Source organism: Chiroxiphia lanceolata, chromosome 5 (genome assembly GCF_009829145.1).
Source record: "Chiroxiphia lanceolata isolate bChiLan1 chromosome 5, bChiLan1.pri, whole genome shotgun sequence".
NCBI classification, from domain to species: Eukaryota; Metazoa; Chordata; class Aves; order Passeriformes; family Pipridae; genus Chiroxiphia; species Chiroxiphia lanceolata.
This window is the reverse complement of record NC_045641.1, coordinates 64,214,771-64,239,681: the sequence shown is the minus strand read 5'-3', so window position 1 is coordinate 64,239,681 and position 24,911 is coordinate 64,214,771. Positions and strand designations below refer to the sequence as shown.

The window sequence follows — 24,911 nt, the reverse complement described above, 5'->3', positions numbered from 1 at the left end:
AAGTCACAGAGTTTTGCCATTGTGCTGCCAGTGAAAGTCATTAGGACCACCTTTGTGAAAAATACTGTCTCTATGAGAAATGAAGGTTTGAGGCAGAAGAGGAGAACAGAAAGAGAATTAGAAAGCAGAAAGAAATTGCTTCATCCTTTATAGATGGGAAAACTGCTTGAACTGTGATTTAAAATAAGTCATATGGCGAAGGGCATTTAGTATTTGGTTACTATTTTATTTCTTACAACAACTAGCCATCAAGGCATTAAGTACTTTATAAAGTCAGGAAATTAATGGTCCTTGTAAAAATTGAAGGGTTTTTTTTAGAAGGAAAGCTGTAAAAGAACAAACAATTAAAGGTAATCAATACCATTGTTATTAGGAGACCTATGAGTACAACACTTCTCAATTAGGGAAAAACTGTATTTTATGTTTCTCTCTTGCAAGCTGATCTTTGTTCACTCCAGCCTGTAATCTTGGTTTATGCTTTATGGGAAGGCTTTGTTCTGGGTGTTTTTGAAGCATTGCATGCCTTTTTAAAGGTTTCAACAGAAGAACAAACAGCAATGCATTCAAAGCACAAAGGATTGTTCTTTCTTTCTTTCTTTCCGTCTTCATTTTTTTTCTTCTCCTTTAAGAAAAGAAAGAAATATTTCATCTTGTTTTTCTCCCCTTTCAGGAAGTTGATGGCAATAAAGTGATGTCTTCATTTGCCCCGCACAACTCATCTACCTCACCCTTGAAGGCAGAAGAAGGTGGGCGTCAGAGTGGAGAATCATTGTCCAGCACAGCCCTGGGAACCCCAGAAAGGCGCAAAGGGAGCCTAGCGGATGTTGTAGACACCCTTAAGCAAAGAAAAATGGAAGAGCTCATCAAAAACGAGCCAGAAGGTAAGGCCTGGGAAAATGGCCAAAATTTTCTGTTTTCTTTTCTCCAGATTCCTTTGGATATGTATACTTTTTAATCTTCCAATTTTCCGCTCTGTTTGCTTTTCCTTGCTAGCAAAATCGAAGTAAGAAACTCATAGTTCTTGTCTACATTAGAGATAAATTTCAGCAATATCCCATCGTAGCTAACATTTTTAGCTTTTCCCAAATTAGAATCTAGTGGTCTTTTTGTCACAGTTGCAATAGACACAGCTCCTCAACTTGGGTGCAGTGAACCAATTTTAATTGCCTGGGGGCTTTTACTCCACTGCTCCCCTCTCCCCCATTTCTAGAGCTAAAAGCAGTGTTATCAGGAATGTCAGTGTTTTTTGTGAAATTATCTAGTGGCCATGTCACTATTTGAAAGGTAAGAAGTTAAACTGGGAATTCATGAAAGCTTTTGTGTGGAACAAATCATCCTCTATTTATCTGTAGTGCAGGTGCTATACAAACACAGTACAGGCTTCCTCTGCTATATGTCTGGCCAGCAAGTTTCAGCCTTGACATGTTGGTAATAATTTCTGGAGAATTGGTTTCTTCTTGAGACCGTGTGTCCAGTCAGTGATGATGGCACTCATGCTCTGGGGGCTGAGATTTAGACCAACCAGTCTCACCTCTGAGAAGCCACAGAGCAGCTTTCCTTTAAGCAAGATTTTAATTGTTGCCTATTTGGGGCAGAGTCAAAGCCCTGACTGGAAGATGAAATTCTCACTACATTCTCCATAGGTATCCAGCATGCTTTCTGGATTTTTGGGGCACTGTGAGGCAGTTGTGAGAACATAGCAAGCCTTCCTCCCTAGTGCACAGCAACGAGACTCTGTTTTGGTTTGCATTCACCTATCCTGTTGTGAAAACGTATTTCATATGTTTAAAAGCATGGCCCTCAGAGCTCCCCTCAGTGTGGAAGTATGAATTGACAGTACCTACGAGAAAATTTTAGGACAACCTACATACTGGAATGAAAATATGGATGCAAACACAAGCACGTTGTCATGTACACAAGCATGACAGGATTGTAAATGAGTCTTTTCTTGACTGGAGCACACAGGGTCTGCTGGGAAACAATTTCTTTGTCTAAGCATTTTTTGGAATGATGCTTATATTGTTTCTTTTGCATTTACATTGACTTAATAGTCAGTGCCATAACATACCTTGTGCCTTTGGATGGAAAAGACTTTGGTGGGGGGGTGGGGTGGGAAGGAGACCAGGCTTTTATCTGAGAGAGAGAGGAAAGAACAGGGGGTTCTGGGCAATGTATAAATACTCTGTTGAGTATGAGGTTTCACAAGCTCCATTAGGGAAAGGCCACAGATAGACATGAGAATGGTTACAGAGCTTGTGCATTATCTCAGCTCCACTAAAATGAAAATATACAGTACAAACAAAAGATCTACAGCTTTGTGAAGAGATTGGGAGAGAGAGGAGGGGGAGCAACTGAATGTTGGGCTTTGCAAATGCATGCAACAAAAAATCTTTTCTTCCCTCTAGCCATTGTTCTATTGTCTTTCAAAGGCCATTAAATTGAACAGCAGGTTGTGATGAAAATTTCATTAAGCCCTAGTTAAATCATTATGAGGGTGCCATATTCATGTCTCTGCTTACTCCCCATCCAGGAAAAAATGAATAGGAAAGAGTTGAGCTTTTTTTCCCTTTCTCCTTAAAAGCGAACTAACAAAAGTTCAGAAGTTAGAAGAGAATGGGAAATGGGACATGAAACAAAAGGAGGCCAGAGAGGTGAGCTGGCTAGGAAGAAAATTAGACTTGCATAAGAGCATTGAAAGGTGGTGAGGGACAAATACATCATTTTGACAAGTCTCCCTCCCCCTTCCCTTCAGCCAACATGATTGTTTTTAGAGTGGCTAATTAAAAAATATATATTTCTGGGTGCAGATGGCAAGACTGTTCTTAGAGATCCTCCACAAATACAAGTCTTTTTCCCTAAATGAGGTATGTACTGATAGAAGCACAATGTCTCTCTGTTTGAACTCCAGCAGAAAATTATTGTCATGTCTTCTTCGTGTAGTCCTAAAGTAAAGTTGTCAGTCATCACTGGTTGCTAGTCAGGTAATTAGCATATTAATGAATTTCCCCATGAATAAGATGTTACAAGTGGGAATCTTTGATAGTACATGTAGGTAACAATTCAGCAATTTGTGATCACTGTGTATTTCAGTAATAATTTTTAGTCTTGCTAGTTCGTGGAGCTTTGTAAGATGAAGACCAAGAATCTTGGTTAAACTTTGCTGCATTATGTCAACAACAATAATATAATACTTTATTTTCCTTTGGGAAGAAAGGGAAACATTTGCACCAGTAGTTGAGGTTTAATTAAATCAATTTCCTGTGAATCTTTCAAAGACCAGATATGAACTAGATTCCCATTTCTCTATGTACTCAAAAGTTTATATATTATTTAACTTGTACAATGGGCTGTGTTTGCTCTCTTTTTATTGTTTGAAATTGTCTTCTGAATTACTGTGGGAAAAGTGCTTTTCAAGCATTCTTTCAAATGGCCTGTTTCTTCAAAATCTGAAAAAAGAGAAGGCCTGGGTAGACAACTTTAGGTCTCAGTCCTTGTATCAGTCAGGGAAAGGAATTCTCTTTTCTGAAACTGGTTTTGAGGACGAGTTAGATATTCCAAAATACTGATAACAGGTTTGACTGTTTTTAAGAATCTTTATTGATACTGGCAGAAGGTTTCTTAAATTATGTTTGTTAGAAAATAAGAATAAAAAATTAGTAAATTTCGTCAGTAAAGGACAAGGATTTTTACATTGCTGCTAAACTACTGCTCAGAGTGCACAAATGCACACATGTATGTATGCATAATATAAACACATACATGTATTCATGCATTAGCTGACAAGGGAAGCATCACTCTTCATATAAATGGTGATTTCCATGTAGATTTGTTGTATACGTACCTTTGGTTAATATGCCCTGTAGGAAACCATGCTGCCTGCTTTCCCAAAACCTGTCACTTCCCTTTCCTCCTTGGATATGTGTATGAGTTTTGGTTTTATTTTTTGTTTTGTTTTCACAGGGGTTTATACTTAGCTCTAAAGCTCCATGCTCTTTTTTTTTTTTTCACCTCTAAACTTGCCTTTTTACCCTTGCTGTATGAAAGTATGTGATTGACAATGAGTCATGCTGACACAGAGACATGGAGTGTTTCAGGGAATCTAAAACTTGTGGAATTTTACTCATTACTAATACAGTGCTCATTTTTATTCTCTCAAATTCTGTGGAAAATCCTTATATGCAGCTTTAGTATTAGGCCCCCAAAGGCATAAACCTATTACTGAAGTCACACAATGTTATTTTACATGAAACATTCTGTCCTTTCTAACTTGAACTTCAGAAGAGGAGTCAGCCCCCTTTTATTCCTGGTATACAATAATGAAGATAATGGAGTGGGTTTGGAGAAGCCTTATACACTGTGACAGACCTCAAGCCCTTGCCCTGAGGGTCGTCTGCCGACCACGGGATTCCTTTTGCAGCTAAAATCATTAGGCGAATGAGATACAGGCATGTTTTTCTTCTGTTTTCTTCAGGCATCAGGGGATGGCAGAGACTCTCTGTCTGTCTGTTCTCCTCATTTGTAGAAATGAAATGGAAATCTCTTTGAAGTCACTGAGCTTGACACAAGTTTGTGAAAGCAAAGACCAAAGCAACCACTTAGGTTTTTTCTTGCACTATTAATGGGATTGGATTGCTGTATTTTAATTTATGGCCTCTGCTTGTGGAAAATTAGATCTCTGAAATCTGTGTAGCCTTTCCCCTAAACGTATGGCTTGGCTTCTGGAAAAGAAATAGGCAAACAAGTAAATTCTCTCCTGTTTTTAGAATAAGCCAAAGTACTCTTTGGCTCTTTACATATCCTAACCTTTAATTAAGAATCAATCTTCTTTTTCTATTTTGCCAATATGTATTTGTACCTGGTTATGTATCTGTCTCTTTATCTTTAAAACCTACGTAGTGTTTCATATTTTTCCTGCTCCAAAATTTCAGTCTAGTAGTCCTTAGGTCTTCTGAGGAGGAACAGTTAATCTCAACTGTTTAGTAAGAAGGTAATATGTATGTTTGCAGTGCTTTAACAGGCAATGTGAGTACTAGAGCCTCATGTATTATGATATGCAGCAATACTATAAGTAATTACTTGTCAGAAAAAAAGGGATGAGAAAGGCCTCTCGGGCATGATTTTTGTCATCTGAATGTCTCCCAAAGGCTGTTTGTATTTGATGTTTAAGTTTACATTATAAATCACAACACCTGTTCATGTACTAATTTAAATGACTATTGTTTAAGCAGTTCTGTAGACTATAAAAGTGAACTGTGCTGAATTCAGGCTCTCTAGTTGAAATAAGATCCCAGAGTACCTCCTAATATTATCAAACTTTTAATCAACATATCTTGTAAAGAAATCAAGAGGTCTCCCTCTTCTTAAGACATAAATTCCAAAGCAGGCCATTAATGGGCATAGGAAGGGTGGCCTTTGAAATGCAGACTCTTTTAAAATCACATCTGATGAGATGGGAAGAAATAAAGTGCACAGATTCGGGGAAAGCCTAAGGATACTGTAATTGGTTGGGGTTTGAAATTCTTTTATTTGGTTCTTCACTGTCCCTTTGACAGAGTACGTGTTGAAGAGGCTTTGTAATGCTTTTCCACTGAAGGACAAACAAGGATACTTGGCAGTTGAGTACTTTTTTAACTTTGTTCTTACACTCCTGCTGCTGTGGAAGGATGGTTTGGGTGCCTTGTTGGTTCCACGTTCATCTCTGCAGTCTGTCACCAGAAAATGTGTCTTGTCTTGTAGAGCAAGCCAGCGTCAAACTTCCATGCACTTCTTTCAAAGACTCTGCCATATGGAAATATGCCTTCATATACTGCTGATACAAATAAAAAATAATTAAAAATTTTTTTAAGATGAGGCTTATGAAATAGGCCTGTGTGAAGAGAAGGCGCTGTTAAATACTGTAGTAACTTAAGCCTTTATTAACAAGTGCTTTAACTCTATAACAGAGGTAGGCTAATTTGAAGCCCTGCCAGCTCTGACTTGCTCAAAGTGAAGTTTATTCATTTGTCGCCTTCAGTTTTTAAGTGTTTTCCTTCCTAGCAGTTTACCCCGATAGTCACGGTTTATTTCAACAGACGTTTTCAAAATTTGCTTAGATTCCCTTCCAAGTCTCTCTTGCTTGCATCCTCAAAGGTTTGTAGCTTTTGGATTTTTCTTTTCTCTTTTGATAAAGGCATCTGAGGTGCTGATACAGCATCTTAAATATAGAAGAAAGCATTATGGTCAAGTGAGATAGAGGAAATTTGTGCTTTTGGAGAGAAGATGCAGTCTCTCTCCCCCTCCCTGTTTTAGAATGAAAGTCTTCTCTGATGAATCTCTATAATTAAAATTTCTTTCTAGGCTACATTTGCTCCATAATATTGGACAAGCAGGAGCCAAATCAAAATGCTTTATTTTTTCACTTTCCGTCTTCAACAGTGTAGCGTATAAGTGGTTCACCGACACAAAAATAATTATTTGGCCTCCTGTCTGCCCCTAATTCCCCAGGTAGCCAGACTCTTCACTAGCCTTGATTCATTTCAGTAGGGTTTTTCAAAACTTGCTGTCACTCTTGCCTCCACACTGTTTTGATGTGCCTGTTTTTCCCCAATGTACTCCAGCTAGGTCAGTTTGCCTTCATTTTTTGTGCTCTCTCTCGTTCTCTTTTTTTTTTTTTTAAATTTTTTTTTTTTTTTAATTTCCCCCTCTCCTGGAAAAGCCATTAGCTTTCTGAGCTTCATTTCAGCCCTTGGATAACTGCTGGAGAAACCTCTGACACAGACTGTAATATACAAATATACATGAGGGAGTGTGCCAGCTCTTTCTGTATGCTCGTGTGCCGCAGCTTTTGGAGATGTCATTTATTCAAGAGTGAAGAGCGAGCCACCTGTTTCTCGGGCCTCTTGTCCCTCATATTAAAGGTTCAAGCCCTTGCTGAATAGTAACATCTTAATCTGGGCAACATACACAACATTTAGCCAAAACCTATTTGTCGAGCTAGCAGGATTTGTGGGATTTTTTTTCCCCTCGCTCTTACCCCCGAGGCACTTGTCACGACCGTGCATATTAAAATTAATCAGACCTCCCAGGCTTGTGTGACTGTGTGGTTTAACATGAAGAAGTGGATATCAAGCATTTGCCCTAATTAAATAGGCCTGCTTGGTTTTGTTCTAGTGGATGCTTGGTCTTTTTTTTAATAAGAGCTGCTTATGGAGGAGGCACGGCCAGCTCTAGAGTTAGTGGAGAGCTCACTTCAAAGTTTTGCCCACCACCTGCGCCCAGGATGCTGAGACCTGAAGGGCTCCCTACATTCTTTTAACAGCACAATTTGTGGGAAGTAAGTGGAGGGGGAAGGGGAAAATACGGCCAAATGAGTGAGGGAGCGATCAGGGAAGGAGAGGCGAGGAGCTGGGATAAGCAAGCATGTGGATTGGCTTTTTGAAGTTGATTAAGATGACCTGTCATCCTGTCTGATTAGCTTTAGATCTCAGTCTGTGCCATGAGCTATTCACAAGGCTGTCTTGTGTGTTCTGTTTACCAGAAGCAAGGGAAAGCCTCTAGTATGGCAAGGAGCAACATTTGCAGCAACTCCCACTTGCTTGTTTAGCTAATGAAGTAGCCTTGTAAAAACACTCTGAAGTTTGAAGCTGTTGCTTACTTTTATTAGTTATGTGTCTGTTTAACGTTGATATTTTTAAGGTGGTTTGAGGTTTGCTGGTTTTACACAACTATATACGTCTCCTGCATTGTACATAAGCTGTACTGGGAAGATACAATTCCTTTCATCATCTTTTCTTCTCTTACAATTCAGTTGTATTGTGGTTTCTGGGTTGCCTCAGGAGAAAACATGCTATATGTGTGTGATTTCTATACTGTAATGTATAGTTTCAAAAAGTGCTCAAAAAACAAGTAAAGGAGAGTTGGGAGCTCTCCACCCTAAACACACTGAAACCTGTTAAATAGTAATTAAGGACTGATACCATTTAGCAATTCAGCAAGTTAATTTTAGCCAAAAAATAGTAGAAAATTTGGAACAGTCAACATTTTTAGACAAAATGTTTCATTGGAAATGATAATTTTTGTTTTTAAATGTTTAAGATGATTAATCTGAAAGAGAAATGAAAACATTTCAATTAGGATTAAATAAAATATTTTGGGTCAGGTGGAAACAGCTTTTCCCCTGACTTGGTTTGGCAGCTGAAATGAAAAAAAAAATGCAAACTAGTCAAATAAAAATGAGCTGCAAAACCTGGTGAGGTTCTGGGAGTGTTTCTCTATCTAATGCCCTTAGGAGGACAAATGAGCAGTTGTTATAAAGGCACTTAAATACATCTGAATGGTTATGTGCTGTGGTTTTGAGGGAAACTGTAATATTTTAGTCAGAAAAGGTTTCAAAATTTGGTTTCCTCCAAAAGTGCAAATTTCTGTGCTTTCTGAAGCCTCAAGTCAGCAAAGTTTTGCAGCACATAGGGCATCTTATTTTGAAACTGACTTTGGAGGTTCATCATACTTCATATGTTAGATGTCCTTGGCATGTCAGAAACCTCTGAGTCTGTTCTAGAGGACCTAGAAATCTGCAGTGGTTACACTCCAGAATTTGATTTTGCTTTCTACTAAAATTCTTGCAGTCCGGTACCCAAGCAGAAAGCAAAGTTTTATTTATCTGTTTCCATAACAGTTCAAATTGCTGAAGTAAAACCCAGCAGTTGGGATGATACTCCATTGATTTAAAAGTTTATTGCACATCCGTGCACTAACTCATTCCCGTCTTTCTCTTCCTCTCGCAGTGTTGTTATTCCTATTTTATTTTTAATTTCAAACCTTGGCACAACCCAAATGTAAAGAACCATATTGACACTGCCAAGCATCTGTCTGGTGCTTGACAGCATCATAGAAACCCTTCCACTGTTTCATCTGGGTTGCTATTGGTTATTTAACAACACAATGCAAACGGTGCAGTGTGGGTGTATGTGAAAAGGAAAGAAAGGTTGAGGTGGGGGGAAGGAACCCTGTACGAGTAAATATGTCTTTCATCATATCTTTTGTTTGGTCTGTTTGCTGTGCTCTATTCAGTAGTCAATAGAAGTTGTTTGACGGTTCTGCAAAAGGGTAAGAAACCTTTTCTTAAACTTTTATTCTCCTGCTTTTGTCTCGGCCCATAAAGTTTTCTGCTTTTGTTTTTCTTGCCCTGCTTTGTTGTCACCTGTCTGTTGTCGAAGGGTTTTTGTCATTGCTGTTTATCTGATGTGACGTAAGGTGATACTTATGAAACACTCCTCATTGAGGAGTACAGGTGAAGTGGAGTTTAGAGAGCTTATGAAAGCTTTACTGCAGCGGTCTTTGGGGCAATGGAGTTCTTTCAAGCTTGAGTTTTAATTTATTTATTTAGCGAGAGGATAAAAGTGAAAAGTGAGTGAAGAGAAGAGTCAGTCTCTGCTTTCTGCTGAAGAATGCCCTCTTAGCACTTGTGCGACTCGGTAGGGCTTTCTGAGATGTTTAGCCTTGATTTAATTCGTATTTAAGATCTCTCCTCCCAGCACATTAATATAATGCCAATGTAGAATGCATTGCATGGTGTAATTACTGGAGAGAGCAGTAGTTGGGAAAACAGACGGTAATTGAACACATGGCTGTTTATTACAACAGGACAGTGCTCCTACGCTGGTATTTAGGGCATTAATAGGGAAGAATTGATTTGTTGTTTTAAGATGAATTCAATCACTGTTGCTCAGGCCTTTGTTTGTTCAGGCCGAGTTATGCTTTGTTTGTGTTATGTGCCCAAGAGGTTTACACACCACAGCGTGGCATTAGTCATGCAGAGGGCTTGGGAGCAGAGAGCCATTTAAATGAACAAAGGACATTTTTCTTTTTGGCTCTGTTTATCTTCCTCTCTAGTTTTGTTACCCTCTAATCTATCTCCATCTCTCTCTCCCTCTTTCTCCCCCCTCCTTTCCACCCCAAGCATTTCTGATCAATGCAGAGGTCCTCCTGCTTTCTTCCTTCCCCCTCCTCCTTATTCACCCTCCCGAAGACAAATGGAGCTGTGATTGACAGGTGGCTACACGGGGTTGTGGCACTGGTGTAAATAGAAGTGGTGGCTCCCAAGTTTGTGCAGGGAAGAACTGGGGTGGGGGGCTGGGGGGAGAAACGTTCGACTTGGAGGAAAATCACTGCGTTCAAAGCGAGCAGAGCGGGAATGAGGTGCAACACCTTGTGCCTCGGCTCTGGTGGTTTTGAACAAGGGAAAGGCAGAACCTTTTGTGGCTCCTGATGGCTTGTGCTCCCGATGAGCCCCGTGCAGGGCACATCCTGGGATCAAATGAGCATTTTTGCTCTCTTCTCACTGATGAGAGTCGAGGGGAGGAAGGGAGGCACATATGACTGAAGTTGAATCCCTGGTCTCCCTGTTGTGAGCAGTGTGGTTTATATTTTAGGCTCATTGTGCTTGAGAGGAATCTCGTCTTTATTTATTTCTGAGTGTGGGAGAGCTAATAGACACTTCAGAGCGATGTGGGCCAAATTTTGCTCTCGGATGTAAGTTCACCCCTCCCACTGAATACGCAAGAACTTTGAGAAGGCAACATTTGACCCAGTGCAGGATTTGTAAAGAACCCAACGTGACTTGATTTTTTATCCCTCTACAGACAGGGATTAGGCCTGTTCCTAGAAGGAGCAGTACTAAGGAAACTGAAAGGTAACAACAACAGTAAAGTCTGTGCAGTCATTAATTGGTATAAACTTGTGTTTCCTAGGTGGTGAGATACTTGTATCTCTGTACAGTAGTGCATGATGAATTAGCACCAAGACTTGCCTTTTGGAGGTATAGAAAGTACTGGCTTACACAGCACGAGGAAGGGGAGGTACAGATGTGGGACATGGAAAGCCAGATTCTTCCTATCAGGGAGAATTAACAGTTTAGCACATATGTTCATACACCACAATGTGCACGGAAGGATATGAACCTCTGTCCTTCATCTGAGCCTTTTAACTGTAACTAATTAAATTACTGAATCTCCAAATAAATAATAGACATGCAGGAGATGACGACTAGATATGAAGTCCAGCAGTGACTGCAGTCATCCCTGCAGTCTTAGGTAGCTGGTTGTGTATGAGACATGCTAGTTGGCCATTACTTAAAAACCATTTCTAAATATGTATGAAGTGCAGTTGCAAAGGCCCAGCCCATATGCCCAAGGGAAAACTTCATTCCCACCTCAGAAAAAGCCCAAACAATTATTGTGTTGCACTGCCAACAAGAAAGAATGATCACAGCTAAAAATTTTAACAGCCTCAAAGTTACCACTAGTATCCAAGTGCTTTATCAGAAAGGAAAGTGTCTCTCCCGACTTGGAAGTGGTTATCCAAGTGTCCTGTTTTTCCAGTACAGTTTGGAATGTTGCGCTAGTTTTGTGCTGTAGATTAGCCCACACAATCTTAAGGTAAATAGTCTAGAGACAAAGATCACATGGAAGAAAAAAGCCTCTTGGTTTTGTATGCACTCTGATGGCTTTTTGCTGAACTTTTTTACTTTTCTGTTTTGCCTACAACACATATCCCATTTCAGCAACTGAGCATCTTATCTCCCACAGAGTCAGGCACCAGGGGAAAAAAAATGAAAAAGCAAAAAAGTCAACAACTAACCAGAAAAATGGTTTCAGCTGTATTCATTACTGTGTGTTCATTTGATCCTGTAAGATCGCTGTCTTGTTGCAAAGTGTAAAGCATGTTAACGTATTTTTGCTGGGATATCTATATTGAGACTTAAATAAAGCCAAGTATTTCCAAATAGTTCTATTTCCTTGTATACGAAATTAATATATGAAGATGAAACTAGAGGACAGCAGGCTTTTGCTAATGATTGTCAGCTGCAACAATTCTGGATTCCACACTGAGCTCATGTGCAGCCTTAATCAGCAGCGCTGTTTAACTAAATATGGAGACATTTCACTGAAGATTATTTTATTTTAAGTCTTTTTTATGCATTTCCTCTAGCTGTGTCATCTAATTGATTCACAGCTCCTGTGAAGCTTTGGGGTATGGGATGCATATCCAGGCAAAATGCATTCTTCTTTAACTAGATTGGCCAAGTCAACCCTATCTGAGTTTAGATAAATTAGGAAGCTGTCACTGGGAATCATTCTGTAACTAAACATAAAATTATTGGATGAATAATACACATGATGTAGGGGTTTAGGTTATACCTTGTTCTTTCTGCTGAAAAACAAATGTGGTCCTTTTGAGATGATCATGGGGTTTTTTATTATTTTATTGCTAGGCAGGTTACTGAATGGGGGAACACATTACCTAGTGGATGTTACACAGTGAATGACTCAATATTTCAAAGTAATGGGGCCCACAGAAGACAAAAAGACACAATAATTAGAGGTGCTTTCTTACATTGCCAGATTGCAAAATTTGCCCAGTTTTTCTAATGTAAACTCGTTTTTTTGGTTGTTGGTTTTGTCCTGGCCTTATGCCATTAATATAGCATGGAACAAACTGCCATTAAAGTGCTAGAGAGAGAGAGAGAGATTTCAGCTGCCAGTATCATTTCATCCTTGGTTTCTCACAGGTTGTTGCTAACAATTGATCTGCTTATGTTGGACATTATAAATGTTCACCAGAAATCAGACTATGTCTACCAACCACCACACTCCTGAGTATTTTCAGGAGTAAATGAGATGCAATATGGCTGTGTTTTTAACTCATCTGCTTCAGCTCTTGTAATAGATGAGTCCCTGTAGACATAAAGACAGGTGAAAAAGCATCAAGAAGAGAAGAATGAAGATGCCTGCTGCATTTGAGTAAAGAGGCACCATTGTAGGAGAATGAAACAGGGAGAAAATTTTTGTAAGCTTTTCAGTATAACTCTTCAAGGAGGTTAAAAGATATGCTCTAGTATTCTTCAGATCTTCTCTTCTCCCTTAGTATGCACCTTTGCAATCTGATTAATCTTGGGATAGTGAAAATACTGGTGGGGATTTGTTTGTTTGATCCATTTTTTAATTTTTTTTTTTGCAAAATCCTGTTCCTACCAGAAGGGCATTGGGATTGTTTAGGCAATCCCAGGTAGCTTTCCTCCCAGGCTGAATGCAGTCCATAAAGCTGTCAGTTCTTTAGCTTAATACTGGGTCTTAGTGTATTAATTCAAGGCTTTCAGTGATCTAGGACACAACATGTGCCAGGAGTGGGAACTAAAATTAGAGGCAGACTTTTGGCTGTGAGAGCTGCTTGAGGCTACTTGAGGTGAAAGAGGAGGGAAGAGGCCTGATGTCAGTCACAGCCCAAGGACTGCGAGATGTCCGAAGCATCCCCCCAAAGCAGATACAGGTTTTTCTGGAACACACACTGTAGGGAATGACCCTTCCTTTCTTTTCTTATCCCACTCACTGATACAGCACTCAGTGGTTCATTTCACTCTCCAGCTCCTTGTCAAAAGCTCTCTTAGTTCACTTGCTACAGCAAAGTCCAGTTCTTGCTATACCGGGGTTGTGATTTCCCCTCACAGTCTAAAAGAAACTCGGGTAGTTGCTAATCTTCTATGACATGCACCTAAAAAAAGTGAAACAACTTGAAATTCTTATGAAGGATTCTAAGTTTCCATTCATAGAAAGCAGCTCTTGATGATGTAAGCTCATGGTTAAAAAAAAAAAAAAAAGATTAGGTGAAATAGGGCTGAGCGACAGGAAAATTGGTTCTTCCTCCTTCACTTTAGTGAATGTATTTTATTATGTAAAATTTTATGCTGTTGGCTGTATGTGAGAATCATTTCCCTGTAATTTTTTTAATATATCATAATTCTGTTAAGGACTATGAATGAGGAATAATTAGGCATTATTGTTTGGTTATGTAGATTCTCTTGTGATCCTTTCACGTTTACTTCATTTAAACTGTCGATACTGTTCTTGCCATGTAGAAATAATGACTGTGTTACTTCATGAATATGAGATTACAGGGGCCTTGTTTTAAATTGCTGTAGCACTTGTTCCTCCTCTGTGATTATTTCAGGCCATCTGAAACATATTCTTTCTTTTTGAAAAGAGAAATACTCAGAAGCACAAGTTCACAGACATTTCATCTTTACTAAAACATCTTCAGTCTTTACCTTATCCTGGCTTGTCTCTTTCTAATAGCGTCAGAAGGGTGCACTTTGGCACTGCTGTGGGATTCACAGAAACATAAGAGGGGGTCCTGATCTAAATGAGATACATACAGACTATTCTACAATGCGAAAATTTTGCCTTATATTCAAACATAGAAAGATTTGTAAGTTTTTATTGTCAGAGAAAAAACCCTTCTCCTCTGAAATCTGCACTGTGAATCTAAACTCTGATATTTTGCTCCTATTCATGTACAGCACTTTCTTTGATGACTGCTGGAGTTCTGATCTCACAGGGAGAGGAGAATATTGGAGTTGAGATTTCTTGAACAGAGCTTAGGGGATAATATTGTGTTTAGTTTGTTTCACTAGATGCAAGCTAATCAGAGAATAATTAACAGTCAAAGTGCCAAGGTCCTTATTCATGTAAAGGATCTGTTATTGAAGTCCTCAATAAAGTAACACTCACATTGAATTCAATGAGACTTTAAACTGAACAAATGCTTCAGGATTTGTCCCCAGCCCTTTTCTCCCTGTCAGTTTTTAATGAGCATCCCACAAAAGTGTTTAACAATTGCACTGACTTTGATTTTTCAAGGTTTGGGAGAAAATTGCTTTCTCAGGTTGAGAAAAAGATGTTGAAACAAAAAAAGCACATTTTTCCATCGTGATGTCTAACATACTGTAAGCAGATTCAAAGACTGTTTCACCTCATGCTCTGTGGTAGTTAAGGATGTTACAAAGAGTGTTGAAGAGAAATTGCCAGGAGGAAGAATTACAGCTGATAAATGGAGGTATTTTAGACCTCATCCTAAATTCTTGAGATTGAGATAAAATTTGGACAGAGAGGTAGATACAGATACAGGTATTTTGTTTGTTTGTTTGTTTTATAAATGAAAGGGGGAAAAAATGCCCCTGCTAAGATCACCATATACAGAGCCTGGTGTTTGAATGCCATGATTTTGTGTCAGAAGAAGCAGCTAGTGTATCTGGATTCATCCTTTGCCTTGCTTTCCTCGGTTGTCACTGAGAGCTCCCAGGCTGAGACAGATGGCTGCTGGTTTAGTTGTGTGCGTGGGAGACAGGAACTTCCACATGTGATTTTTTACCATTTGGTAGTAATTAGTTTGTTGTATAAATTAACATTAACTGAACCATTCTTCAGGCATTGTTTGTAATTATCTTCTTTGAGCCTCTGAGTTGTGTAAAGAAATAAAAAGCGGGGAAGAAACTGCTTCTTATTTTGTGCAGGGAAAGGACTCTATCATTAAGCAGAACAGAGCAGCAATTATCATTGCATGCCCAGTAGACTGAGAACTTCGAAAAAACCCTTTAAAAAGCAAGAGTGGTTTTTTTTTCCCCCTGTAAATATTAAAGGAAATTAATGATTTAGAAGTGCAGATAGACTTTATAAAATTTGTAAGGATGAAGTATGGATATAAGCAAGGGCGATTGTGCCTTCCTGACATCATCATCATCATCATCATTATTACTGGTAGTACAGCTACCACTGCTGCTGTTTTGGCATATGTTTATAAGGAGTAGAGAATTTCTTTATTTTTTAAAATATATGTTCTCTCCATATTATTCTATTTTTTCCCCCCATCTTTGAAGCATTTCCTGATTTTTTTTTTGTGGTAGGCAGTAAGGATCTTGTGCTGCATATCGGGCAATGAACTGTCGTTAGTGCTGGTTTTCTCTGGAGATTTCTGTCATTTCCAGCAACCAGCCAAATTGGAATTGTCAGGAGAACAGCCTCTCACATGTTCCTTGGCACTTCTGTTTCCAGACTTGGCCAGAATCCAGACATGCAGAGGTTCGTGGATGTGAAAAATAACAGGGAAAATGCCCTCTAGTATTAGCCCAATATTTTAGTAACATATTGGGAATCTCTAGGTTCGTTTGCTGGAAAAGTTCAACACTTCAGCAAGTAAGAAAGTTTTATATCTCATTAGGCTGAAGTTTTTTTTCCCTTTCCTACCCAAGAGCAGGTGAGGACTGGCGTTGGTGTCTGTCTTTTAATAGAGTTTTCCTGCCCTGAATACAAAGCTGGCAAGATGGACAACACAGCATTGTGCATTAAATCCTCTTGCATTTAGACTGGGTTGTGGTAGTTAAACTCAGGTAAAGCCCATCACAAGGCACTCCCCAGCTTCATTAAAATTACTTTAGTGTCCAAAGTGTACCCTCCAGAGAAAGGTTCATGTGACTCGAGTTTAAAGTGTCCTGGTATTTTCTTGTTAAACAAAGTGAAGACAGTTTCAGACCCAGACTTGAAACTTATGTAAGTAAATTGCTGCTGATTTTAGTTTTACTTAAATTTGTTGCATACAGGACTCACACCTGAGAAGTGCCTTTGGATCTTCTTTCTCCTGTCAGAATTGACATTATTATTTACATTTGTCCAGATAAATAGTTTTGCCTGGACAATAAATGCTAAATGAGGACTTGAAATTCTGAAATAAGCAAATAAATGCAGCTTAGTTAAGAATCGTTCTGTTTTTCTTGGCACGGTGAATTAGCCTATATGAAGCTCCATGCTGTTTGGGAAAAGAGGAAGGTGAGAGGGAATGTGTGGGAGCTTTAGTGGCTGGAAATGTAAAGAGAATACAAGCTGAGTACACTGAAACCCGTAGCTAAAAGAAAGCTACCATGGATGGCTTTCTTTCTGGTTTTCTTTCCGGCAAGGGTTAATTCTGTAGCTGAGAACATCTATGATTCTCCAACTTTTGATATCAGTGAATCAAACATCTTCTGAACTATTCTACTGAATACTAGTGGTTGTTTTTTTTTTCAACTACAAAAAATGAAGGTGCCAACCATGCTTTGATATTGGTGTGACAGCAAAGTGGATGAGCCTGCAGTTAGCTGAAGTGAGCATGTGAGCTTTTCAGTTCACCTTCGTCCTTCTGAAGGGCTGTGGAACATGAAGGAAGAGCTGAACACAACCCTTTGTGTTATGAAGTGTAGAACTGCAGCATCATTGTACCAACTGTAGGGCTGCTTTTTTCTCATCCCTGAAGGAATGCAAGGAGAAAAGATTGGTCCTGTGGCTAAAAGCACAGAGCAGACTCAGAAAACACAATTTCTGGGTTTTGTTTTATGGGGTGTTTTTTTTTATGGATTTGCCATACGAACTTCATTCTCTGTGACCAATTTCCAATTTTGGTTTTAAAGCAGGGTTGATAGTAGTATCTGTGTACTTCTTCACAATGATGAAGTTTAATTACTGCTTGGGAGATGCAACCTGACAGTGGTCCTGCTTACAAGGAGAGACTGGACATAAGTCTGTTACAACTCGGACCTATTTGTCTGCCTAACTAGAAATGAGATTGCAGGTTGAGTTTAGGAGCCTTTGGCCTGGATTCAGTAGCAGAGCTCACTTTTGCCTCAGTGGGATTGCTGCAAGTGGAGCAGCTGCAGGGTTGGGCCCACAGGGTTGTTTGGGCGATGGGAAGTTGGCACAGTAGCTTTGTGTGGTAGTTACAGTGCTCAGAAAAGATCTGGGTTCCATAGATTCTCCTTTCTAGGGCCAGACAGTTCTCCGTGTTGAATCTCTTGGTGCTCTTACCCAGAGCAAGGGCTGTGCTGGGAGATCCAGCTGTGATCCTGTGGGCTCGCAGTTCTTGTGGCGCAGGACACCGTGTGCACGTGCCAGAGTGGGAGATCGTAGCCTTAGAGGCAAAGATAAAATCATTCCCTCCTTGCCTGCCACGTAAAAAATTTCTTGCTGTTTTCGCACGCTTTTCCTCACATGCCTTGTAGAATTTATTTATTTATTTTGTGGACATGCGAGTTACAAGCTCTGGCATGGCAGGAAGGTGAGGAATTCTTTGTTTTGTTTTTAGTTTGGGGAAGGAGCGGGTGGGAGGGAGCGTGTGGGAGCTTCGGTGACTCGGAGCTCAGAGAGAATGCATTAATTAACCCGGGAGGATCGCTGGGATGCAGGAGTGAGAAACTGCAGCTTTAAAACCCAGTGATCTTTATCCATTGTTGGGTTTGGGTCAAAGACCTTGGATAAGAGAAGGGGGAAGAAGGGTGAGCAGGAGGGTGGGCACAATGGGAACCAGATGTTTCAAGCTGGCGGGGGTTGGCCTCTCAGTTATTGTGTGACAAGCCACCGATCTCCCCCGCACACCCAGCCTTCAAAAGTGTGTCATTCTTTTCTGGAGTCCTCCTGTCCTCCGCACAGGGAGGGGGAGAAAAGAGGAGGGAGAGGCCCACACGTGCACGCACACACATACATGCACACATACATACACACACGCGTGCACACACGCCCGCACAGACAGCCCTGGCTCTGCTTTTTTCCTTTGGCCTACCTTGTCGAATGGCCCTGGAAGACTAAACAGGTGTTATCTACTTTTGATTTCAGTGCATTTAAATTAATCCTGTCAGCTCAGCTGTTAAAACAACTGTCATCTCCAGCTGTTAGTAATTTTCGACTGGGCACTTTTACAGGTTGCCAAGTTCTGAGCCTGCATTGTGAATCTCTCGCTCCCTTTCTCTCAAAGCGCTATAGTAACAATTTGTATTTTTTTTTAAAGGGGACTCGCATTGCACTGTTTTTACAGCGAACCCTGTTTATTATATATTGAAATAATAATATCACAAAACCCAACATCGTCATGCCAGACTTTGGAATAAAGAGCTAAACCATGTGTGGAGTGCGGTGCATATCAATCTTCTGTGGGTTTGTTGCAGCCTCTCTGTGCATTTTAAATTTGAATGAGAGATGAATCAACCTGAGGGTCTGGGAGGGAGGGGGGGGGCCTCTAAATTTTTATTGCCAAAAATAAAGCCTTCATTTTAGAAGCACTGGTCTCTCTTTTCCCTTTTGCCTTAATGTACATTTAATTTTCATAACTGGTATTAACAGGAGGTTCCTTGAACTGAAAACATTTTAAATACCTTTCAGTTGTTAGATTAATGACATACACATGGTAGCCTTAAGAATTGTAGGGGGAAAAAATCATAAACTGGATACATGTTATTGATTTCAGTAGACACTCTCTAATGTGACTTATTCCTATGTGGTCAGGATCTATAGTCCATTACCAGTGCTTCAGAGTCAGAGAGCACTTGTGGATTACACAGACCTGAATCCTGACAAGGAAGGCTTTCTGTGCCTTTAAGATTTCCACTCATTGCAGTTGTCTGGCCACATTTTCAACTGGTATAGAACAGAGGCTGCTCCCTTGACTTATGTTGCAAGCTGTCCTTAGAACACTGGAAAGGATTATTCAGGCATTCTTTTGCACGTTCCTAGGAAAATGATGTACTTAAAAAGTGGCAATCAAAGTAGGTAACCTTTTGTCAGCAGACCAGGTAGCCAAATAGAAGGGAACCTTTAAAAAAATAATGCTTTGTATAGTCTGTCTCCTACATAAATAAGGACACTGTTTCTGTAGCTTAAAGACTTCAAATTTGAAACCTCATTTCTTAAGATTTTCATTTTCTTTTAGTTTTGAATTTCTGCAAGAAAATTCTGTTAAAATAAGAAATACTTCCCAAGTATTACCCGTAAAATTCTTTTCCTTTTACTCTTTATTCTTATGCTTAGATGAAGAATTCTCTTATTTAAGAAAAACAAAAAAAAAGCCAAAAACTGTAGCAGTTAGATGAAAGATAAAAAGTCAGATGCTGAAGCACCATCTAATTTAGCAGGCTAGGTGCTAATTTCATTTCCAGCTTAAAATGTGTCTCTGCTTTTTGGCATATTCAGTCTGTAATACGGTATTGCAGCTATCTGAGTAGGATCTTAAACTCCAGTACAGTTGTGGCTGTTTTTGAAGGCCCCCATGTTAATGTCTTCCTAGAGAAGCCTTATTTGTTGTGAAATAACTGTATTCCTATGTATCAGTCTTTGGGTGAACCATCATCAATACCTTTCTTCTCAAACATTTAAAGTAGAACATGAAGCAACGTCTTCAAATTTCCCACTCCTTAGTAAACAACTGTAGTATTTTTCAGTTAAATGTGAAAGGTTTACTGAAGGTCTCATTTAGTATTAAAATCTGGAATACTAGCTATGAAGTGCACAGAAGGCTGTGGATGTGTAGGACCAAATTACATACATATTTACATACATACAACTGGTGTGTACTGTGCTACTAGCATTAGCAGGAGCTGTGGTTGCTTATCTTGAATTCTGCTGTTTCTCTCATACTGCATGCATAAATACTGGAGCTACAGTGGAACATCAGACACATTTTAGTAGAGTTTAACATTTCCTTAATGTAAGAATTTAATCAATAATATATTAATCTAAAATTCTGATTCATAGAAGCTGCTACTGGGCACGAATCTCCTTAGATCAAAGCAATACTTCCTATAAAATACTGCCTTTTTAAAAAAAATTAACTGAAATGATTGAAACTTCAAATAAAGAAAGGATAGACTCTGATGGAATACTTTCTCTACTCAGAGTTCAAGCATTTTGTTTTAGGGAAATTAAAGAGTTCAGGCTCTGATGCAGTTTCATTTATAGTGTATGTGACACTTCATTGTTTAAACCTGCATCAAGCCCTGCTGGAAGATGCATTGCCAAATGTTCTTGCTTACAAGGATTTATCAGTATAGGTTTAGTTTCTGCTTTGTAAGAAGCCACTAGTTTGAAAAGCAACTGAATTTTGAATCCAAACATGCTTATGGTCCCTGAGGTGGATAGCTTCTTTCTCACTTCTTCCATCTCCACATCTCATCCCCACCACCTCTTGCACCAGAGTTGATATTGGACTCATGGTTTCTATAACAAGCTGTGGCCATCTCCTTGGTGCTGAACACTGTTAAAGGTACAGCATTTTTTTAAGATTATGTGGTGGTTAACTTAATTCTACAAAGGCTAGTTTACACATATTTTTCATGTAATATTTTCTTTTTTGCACGTTCCTTTCCATGCAGACACATGGTTTGAATCTCCTTTGGCATGGCACCACTGTAAAGGTCAGGTAATTCCAGTGACATCACTGAAATTGTCTGCGTGTAAAATTGAAGTGAGTGAGGCCAAATCAGATCCCAGTGTCTTCAACATAAAAAAATGTATGTCTGCTTTGCTTACTCAAATTAAATGGTACTTCCAAACCTTTGAGGGTTTTGTGCAACTTGAAGGATTCCATTAATCTTATCTATATGCAGTAAAACCTTGTCAATTCACACTAATGATTCTGGGAGTTAACAGGTAAGCACATTTTTCAGCAGGCTTCCCTGTGGGTGAGGGACTGAACCTAAACTCTTGACCCTACACATCTAAATTTAGGGGTATTCAAAATCTGAATTTTGCAACTCAAGTCAATATTTAAATTTCTTCGACTTTGCATTTAGTAGTTTTCGCCAACTGATTTGTGTTTGACAATCCAAAGGTGTAAGAGATACCTACATACTCTTATTATCTCTTAGAAGATAGATAGAGCACACATAGGAAGGGTGGGGGGGCTGTGGAATGCTCTGGCCTGGCTCAGGAGGAGTCTGCAGGCACTCAAATATTCATGCTGCTGAATTCATAAAACCTATTCCCATCCTCAGGGACTAAGGAAAGCTCCTTCGTGGCCCAGAACCCAAGGGACCTGTGTGTCCATCCCTTTGTTTCATTTTCATGCAACTGGAGTAAGTAGAGCAAGATTTACCTGAAGTCTGGTGTTTGGGAGGAGAGGAAAGATTGCTCCATTGCTTTCTTTCACCAGTGACAGAAAAAATGCATAACGTGAGGAAAAACAGGCTCTGGTTATTTATTCCTCTTTCAGTTTTCATCTTTCAGTTCCATATCTTATTTTCCCTTTGTTTCTACTGACTTTTCCGATCTTTCCACTTGTATTCTTGAAAGAGCTCATTAACATCCATTAACTAGATTCGATGAGCATGAACAAGCATCTCTGAGGCAAGCAAGAAAAGTGACAGTAATAGTGAAAATTTGATATCAACAGGACATGACTATGTAAAGTGCATTGGAATGTCAATATAGTGTAGACTATTGATAGGCTTTTAATTAAGCAGTGTTTTCTGTTAGATGAGATATTAAATGCAGTTCTTGACTGTTCTTACAGATCTCTAACCCCAATATATAATAAGCTATACTTCCCAAGTTCCTGTGTTCATAAAGCCAACAGTGCAAATTTAAAATTATCAGTATATTGCCACGACCCGCTGTGTGTTTGTTCTTATTTTGGAGAAACAGTAACATTTTCAGTTTAGCTTGTTGTCTAGAAAGGACTGTAAGCTAAGCTAAAAAAACTCATTTGCATTCAAAGCTATAATGGTAAATGTATTGCTTAAATTGCTAAAATTTCCCCAAGTAAGGCAGCAAAAAATTCTCTGTCTTGCTAACTATTGCCAGCCATCTTTGATATATAAACCTCAAAGCAACCACATTCAAATAGCTGCACTTGTTTTCAGTTGTACCAACTTTTTAGTTAGATTTGCTTCCGACGTGAGAGAAAAGGTTTTTTGCTTTCCATAATAAAGTGGTTGTTTTGGTACCTTTGAAGAAAACTTTCTGTGTCAGCTGTTGATGGGTGTCCTGGACGATACACTGAAGTATTTCCCTCCTCTCCAGATGGACTGCTTGTCAATGGTCACGTGTCCAGATTTTTTGGATTCCATCTAGGTCATGGAAGATGACATTTTTCAGCACTTTCAGAAAAACACAGTAGATAAGCACATTTATGTGGCATTGGTGGGCTGTCACAAACAAAGTCAACAGAGTTAAGATTAGGACTGTGTATTTCCTTGTGTGCCTACATATGTGCATGTGTTTATGTTCCTCTGAGAAGCTAATGTAAACTTATGCCTATTTATGCTCTTCTGTGGAGGACAGGAAAGACAAAGCCCAACATCTGCACTACTTTTAAAAAATTTGTTATGTTATAAACCTGTTGAGGCAGAGATGATGCTTGCTTTGTGTTTTCTTTACCCGTAACTATAATGTTAGTATTATAAAAAAAACCAGCCCTACTCATATAATATGCAGTAGTAAAGGTAACATTTCTTCATTATTTCCTTCAAAATTTTGATTTAGAATTTTCAAAATCTTAACATTTTCTGACCAGTTCATGTGACAAAGTAGTACCAGATTTTTACCTTGCCTGTTGTCCTTTTAAGTGGATTTTATTTTCAAGCTTTGAGGAAGCCACAAAGTATATAACTTTTTTTCCAGTCCATTTCTGCCCACCTTTTTCCACAGTCGAAAACTCTGGACTTATCCACAGGATATTTTTCAATACGAGAAATGCCTGGAAGTATTTCACCTCAAGACAGTTATAGCAGACAGTTTTATGCTAAGCTAGAAGAGTAAGTGCAGTTGAGCAAAACCGCTTTAAAACAAGTTTAATGTATAACTATTGCGTTTTTCTGCAGTTTCAGAGTATGGTCATGAGGAAGTCATCACGAAAAATAAGAATTTGCAATATGTCAGCTAGTTCTGTGATTCCTCCTCGCATGATTCTTCTGTACCTATTGTAAACTACTGTAGCGTTGTCTTCTTTCAGGGATCACAGGTTTAGCAGGTAGGCTGTGGATAAGAGGGGGTGTACAAGCAGTTCCAATGAGTGGCCGTGTTCTGCGAGGTCGTATTGCCGCCTGTCTTACGAGAAGATGTTCAGGTGTTTTGCATTTGGACAAGGTCCATTGGTGCTTTAGGGATATTTCCATTTGAGGTTGATATTAATTCAGGCTGTTATCCTAGTAAGTCAATCATATGAACCTTTTAGAATTAATGCTTCTTTTCTTTAATGAACACTTTTCTGTTCATTTTTTTTCCTGCTAGAGAACCAGTCGGTTAGTTTAGTTCTGTTGTATAAGTTGCTTCCTTTCGCTGTCACATCTTTGGTTTTAAAACAGTTTGTTGAACATTCTGAGAACATTTGGATGTTCTTACAGCTATAGGGAATGTTGCTAGAACATAGTTTTAGGAGGCTTAGTTAGTTGCCCTGGTTAGAGATCTCCAAGAGTGCTCTTGAGGAGTGTCAGTGGAAGGAAGACTCGTGCAAACAAGAAGGTTCATGTGAAACTATGAAATACAGGAAATACAAACAGTAAAATGTAGGAATTTTCCCTTGGTTGTATTCCCATAACTGTTTAACAGTTTGCAAACTATCCAGTCAGAACCCCCTCCCCACTTTTTTGGACTTAGCTGAAAGAAATGTAATAGTAAATTAAAAAGTTGGTTACAAGCCTTTTTCTAGACCTGAGTTTATTCCTGTAGAACTGCCTCTGACCTGTTCCTTCTCTCTTTTTCCCCACTTCCATTGTATTGAATCAAAGTACGGGTAATAGCTTCTATGGTTTAGTAGAAGCCATTTAACCCTTTCCCTGAAGCATAAAAATCTGTATGGCAAGATGAAGATACTTTTTGGAAAAAATTCTGACTTTTTCTTCCATATTTCTTTTCCGTATTTTAAGAAGGATATTCATACTGCTAGATGTCTAACTTAGGTGGGCTAATTTGAACTCTGACAATGCCTGCCCAGCTTCATCAATTCCATGGGAAGGTCAGCCCTTAAACACACAGCTTGACATACCTTGACACCAGCTTAGATGCCCAAAGGAGTCTAAGGTAAATGGCCTAAACATGCTTCTCCCATTCAGCCAACCATTATGAATCACAACTGTAATTCTAAACTTTAAATTTTCCCTGCATATGCATGGCCAATGCAGATTTTATCAGGCAGACTAGATAATCTTGGCCAAGAGAAAATGAAAGATCTTGAAGCATTCTCAGAGTCAGTGTGATGCGTTGTGCCGTGACATTTCATTGTGATATGATGAGACAATATTTTGATACAGTCAGTTTGACTTCTAAGTTTCACCTGCAGGGCAAACTCAGTGTGGTGCAACTTCCCCT

At 39.2% G+C, this 24,911-nt stretch overlaps 1 protein-coding gene across 14 annotated transcripts in view; it reads left to right on the top strand.

Moving 5' to 3' along the window:
- Positions 1-24,911, top strand: part of SOX5 (SRY-box transcription factor 5) — a 641,540-nt gene that overhangs the window by 416,710 nt on the left and 199,919 nt on the right. For all 14 annotated transcript variants that reach the window (XM_032688182.1, XM_032688183.1, XM_032688184.1 and 11 more), the window contains one exon: positions 671-881. In XM_032688182.1, the coding sequence (XP_032544073.1) occupies positions 671-881 (211 nt within the window). The remainder of the gene's footprint in view (positions 1-670; positions 882-24,911) is intronic.